Source organism: Juglans regia, chromosome 6, assembly GCF_001411555.2.
Source record: "Juglans regia cultivar Chandler chromosome 6, Walnut 2.0, whole genome shotgun sequence".
NCBI classification, from domain to species: domain Eukaryota; kingdom Viridiplantae; phylum Streptophyta; class Magnoliopsida; order Fagales; family Juglandaceae; genus Juglans; species Juglans regia.
Window position 1 is genome coordinate 24,713,600 of NC_049906.1, and position 5,125 is coordinate 24,718,724.

Genomic DNA, 5,125 nt, shown 5'->3' on the forward strand with positions numbered 1-5,125 from the left:
CAATTCCCAAACATACGATCAGTAGTATGTGCAGCACCAGCAGGCTCAAATTTTAGAGGCCCAATTCATTCTTAAGGCACAAATCGCCACCTAACCAGGTCTATTTGGACAGGACACATGAAGGGAGACAAGAAGTTAATACACGACCCCACTCACCAGCATTGGAGGTAGGAACTGGAATTTTGAGTGGCTCCATTTTCAGTTAGCCTGCTAGCATTGGAGGTAGGAACTGATTTTCGAGAATGGAGCTAAATCTGATGGCACACTGATAGTTTCAGTGTATTGTGAATTGAGAGATGATGTTCTAAGTTATTGTTATCATAAGTTGTGATCAGTCCTGTTTCTTTCCAATCCTGAATTTTGTGCTTATTTAGGGGTTTACATTGTTCTTTTGTTAGCCCCTTATGTCAGGCAAGAGTAACAGAACATTGGAAGTTGCAAATCTTAAAACATCCTTGAAAATGACCCGTCAGTAGGATCTACCGCAACCTTTAACAAGGATTGTTCGACTTGCATCATTATACTTTCATGCTGGCGATCTTTTTCTTTTTTTGAGATTCCAGTCTCAATGTAATCATCTAAATAGAACTGATGCTCGACTCGCCAATAATGGCCAACCTTTGAAAATTCAGAAGCTGCGCTGCAGAGTAAATTTTAGTGCTCTGAGATTCACTTCTCAGGTAGAGGAATTGGGTCGAAGGGTTATCATGCTTTTAAGGCAAAATGGCCATTTCCTAGTACTTCATCTTAGATATGAAATGGACATGTTGGCATTTTCTGGCTGTACTCAAGGTTGTAACAGCGAGGAGGTGGAGGACTTGACAAGAATGAGGTGAGCCGTGTATATTTGCTTAACAAGCTACTGCACGAGGCATTCTGAACTCCCAAAATTAATTTCATGTTGCATGTTTTCACAGGTATGCTTATCCCTGGTGGAAAGAGAAAATAATTAACTCTGAATTGAATAGGAAAGATGGTTTATGACCCTTGACACCTGAGGAAACTGCTCTGACTCTGAGGGCGCTGGAAATTGATCCTAGTTTCCAGATTTATATTGCGGCTGGTGAAATATATGGTGGAGAAAGAAGAATGGCAAGTCTTGCAAAGGCTTACCCAAAGTTGGTGAGTAGATAATGCTGAAGCAAAATCCTTGACTTTTGATACTTGGTTATTGTTTTTCTTCTCTTTACTGAGCCCCTCATCCCAAAATCACTCATCCCAGATGGCTACATTGGATTATCTAGTTTTTGTTCCTACATATGACGGAAAAATGGCCAAAGTTGTTGAAGGCCACCGCAGGTACTGTTCTGAAAAGTATGATGTAATTAAGAACTCATCCCAGCATAATTTTTTTTTTTTTTTTTTGATAGGAAAAAAAAACTTCATTCATCAAGAACCAAAACTTATACAAGAGAATCAATCCAAAGGATATTAGAAATTACATCAGGGAATGAACCCCACCATAAACTAATATCCTTAACAACCAAACTTGGCAAGAGAGTGTGCTGCTGCATTGCAGCTTCTGTTGGCATATTGAAGTACACTAATTGACTACTAAAGTTACGATGGTCAGGCGAACTTTCAAGTCTCATACATGTTACTTAAACTTCAGGCTTGAGATTGAAGAAAAGAAAAACAGATGACATACGAAAATGCAAATATCAAAACACAAAGCTACACAATTCTAAAGCTAGATAGCTTACGAGTGTTGATCCCAACAATATAGTAGCAAGTGGAGATGCACAATTCAACAAAGTTAAACCACGCCCGTCGCCAGTGCGGATTTATATAGAGAATAGCAACAATTCCCAACAACATTGTCATGTAAGACACTGCAAAACTAACATAGAAAACTTCCAAGTCCATAAAACCACAAGCTTCATCTCCCTTGTCATCAGTTGGAATGTTAGATGGTGGTTGAATTTTAGTGCAAGCCTTATGCAGTGGAAGTCCACACAGGAGAGGATTTCCCTCGTAACTGCTTTCATCAAAGGTACCAAACTGAGCTTTTCTTTCTGGTGTTGTTCCCCAAAAGTTATTGTGTGCCACATTGAAGACGGCCAAAGAGTTCAACTCTATCAATTGTGGGGGAATAATACCATCCAAGTTATTATTGGATAGATCCAAACTCTCAATTTGATTAAGTTTCGAGAATGAGGTGGGGATCGATCCGGTTAGATTGTTGAAGGACAGGTTCAACGCATGGATGCTACTCAAGTCTCCAAGCTCGGGTGGAATTTCTCCTTCTAATTTGTTGCATGAGAGGTCAATCCCAGACATATAGTTGAGAATGTCACCTTTGTAGGAGAGAATTCTATTTTTTGTTGAGAACTCCACTTCTTGTAGTACTTCCACGCTTGGTAATATATAATATGGATCATTGAAAACATACATGCTGTGTTTGTTCATTATCATTGCAGATTGCAAGATTGACGACATGTTGAAACTACTGAAAGAGATAATGCCAAGTCCTAATACTTTAGATTTTGTGTAGGTTGGCTCAAATGGAATGTTACTCAAGCAATGAGGTATTTGACCAGAAAAACTATTGTCGGAAAGATCCAACAAACTTAGTTGTTCTAAAAGACATATTTGAAATGGAATTTTCCCCTGAAAATAATTTGCTTTCAAGAGGAGAATGCTCAAACTTGAAAGGTTGCCGATCCAATTTGGAATGTTGCCAGTAAGGTAGTTATCTCTAAGATTTAGAGTGACTAAAAAAGAGCAACCCTTGAATGCACTAGTAATGGAACCGGTTAGCCTATTTTTATTCAAATGAACATGTTTGATCAAGGACCAGTTGGAGCAAGAGGGTATAAAGCCAGATAGATTATTATGGGACAGGTCAAGAAATGAAAGGTATTGCAAGTTGCATAACTCAACTGGAATGGGACCTTCAAGCTGGTTTTTTGTGATAGCAATATCCACCAATGACATCAAATTCCCCATCCATCTTGGAAGCATCCCTAACAAATTGTTATTACTGAAATTAATTACTTCCAAGTTCGTCAAATTAGATAAGCTATGTGAGATCTCTCCTGAAAAGTGGTTGTTGTCCAAATACAAAGATTTTAGGGCTGTTAGATTCGAATTGGCAGGAAATAATTGGCCACTCAAATGATTTTTGGACAATCTAAGGTAGAATAAGGAGGAGCAACCCATTGTCAAATTCTCTGGAATTGTTCCAGAAAAATTATTGCTTGACATGTCTAAAAATGTTAAGGAGGCCAAATTACCAAAAGAAAAAGGAATGACACCTTCAAAGTCATTTTTAGAAATATTTAAAACCTCTAGATTCGGAAAAATTAAACCAAAGTTTGTTGGAATTGGACCTTGAATATGATTAAATGAAATATCTAAAAGAGAAAGGTTGGGCATATGATGACTGGGCAGCTGCAAAGTGCCTGTAAAAGAGTTATTTCTCAAATTAAGAACCTCCAACCTTGTATTGTTTTCTAGCAACCATGTGGGGAACTGTCCTACCAAATTGTTGTGAGGGAGATGCAGTTCTTGCAAGTCAAACTGGTAATGAAGGAATCTAGTAATTATTCTACTAGACTTGGTAGAAAAGCAGCTTGAACAACTGAAAGCCTTTAATTGGAAGCTTGGAATCCATCTTTGAGACAGAGTTTCATCAACTAGTGTGTTGCCATCACTAAATATGACCTCAAGCTTTGAGAGATTGAGAAATGAGGAGAATTTGATTGGGTTGAAGTAGTTATGTGATAAATCAAGATATTCAAGTGACTTCAAACAAGGTAGAGGGGAGAGATCAATGCTTCCATTAAAGCGATTTGAAGAGATATCAAATATTCGAAGTTGTGTCATGTTTGCCAAACATGAAGGCAGTATCCCTTCAAAATTGTTATGGCTGAGATCTAACTCTCGTAGATTCATAAGCTCACACAAGCCTACAAAATGAAATGAGTAATAATTAAGTTCTACCATTAAGAGATTTTTGCTAAGGAATATTTTGCGAAAATAAGGCTTTTTACCTTGAACGATGGGCAAACTTCCATTGAGTCGACAATTTGATATTTTCAATACATTAAGGGAAGTCATAACTCCAACTTTACTGAGGAAGCTTTTGTCAATGTAGGAATTATCCAAATACAACTCCTGTAGGTTCTTTAGTCTTCCCAACTCTGAAACGGAAAGGAGTGTTTTAGATATGAGAAATAATTGTCATGTATACGAAAATTATTAAAATGTGTTATATAGGATATAGCATGAAGTATCAATAGGACATAGCATATTAGTCGATCTAACCTTAGAGACTAATTACCTGAGATTGGGATATTGATTGGTAGATCTAAGTGGTTGGCTCTGAAAAATAGTTTCTTGAGCGATAAGAACTGACCAAGGGATGACAGGAAGCTTTCATTGATGGAATTCACATCCAAATAAAGCACCTCTATCTTGCTCAATCCGGATAATCTTTGGACACCTACAATTTAGACAATTATAAACCGATTTCTATTGCATAATTCAAAAAACAATATTGCCTAGCCATCTACTCTGTTATGATTTAAACAAACCTTCATTTGGAGCCCATCCAGATATTGCATTATAACTCAAATCGAGGTAGTTAAGCTCTTGAAAGGGAATAAACAGAGAGGCATTTAAGGTAATGACAGTGATTAAATGGTCAAGATGAAGCTCGATTACAAGCCCTGTAGTGTTGTCACACACAACTCTTTTCCAATCGCAACAATCTCTCCCTTCCTGAGATGAGTTCCAAGACGTAAAAAGATCATACGGGGAGTTCACAGAATCTTTGAGTCGCAAGAGAGCTTCCCTCTCCTCCCTCAAACAAGCATGAATAGCAGATAATTGAAACAAGGCCGCCAACATTAGCCACCACCCAAATATTCCAAACTCCATTCCACGTTTAGATGTCTAAGCGAAGTTGTTCTTAAAGAGTTTATATAGACACCTCAACATTCACCAATGACTTAGAAATTTATATGCGTTATAGATTAAATTATTTCAAGCAAAAATGATAAAAGGCCGACGGGCATTGTCGTGTTCTAAAGTTTGGTGATACACGCTTAACGTGTTTTATGCAAACACCACCCACGTGTAAGCAAATTCACAGTGCCAGTGTGATGAACTTGGCTTTTGT

At 37.8% G+C, this 5,125-nt stretch overlaps 1 protein-coding gene across 1 annotated transcript; it reads right to left on the reverse strand.

The window, feature by feature from the left end:
• Nucleotides 1-1,376: 1,376 nt before the first annotated feature.
• On the reverse strand, nucleotides 1,377-4,915 carry LOC108981623 (receptor-like protein 15). The gene is made up of 4 exons (XM_018952852.2): nucleotides 4,539-4,915; nucleotides 4,286-4,447; nucleotides 3,996-4,145; nucleotides 1,377-3,911 (listed from the first exon to the last, which is right to left on the reverse strand). Exons 1-4 carry the CDS (start codon nucleotides 4,882-4,884, stop codon nucleotides 1,675-1,677), a joined length of 2,895 nt encoding a protein of 964 aa, XP_018808397.2. The 5' UTR covers nucleotides 4,885-4,915; the 3' UTR covers nucleotides 1,377-1,674.
• Nucleotides 4,916-5,125: the final 210 nt, after the last annotated feature.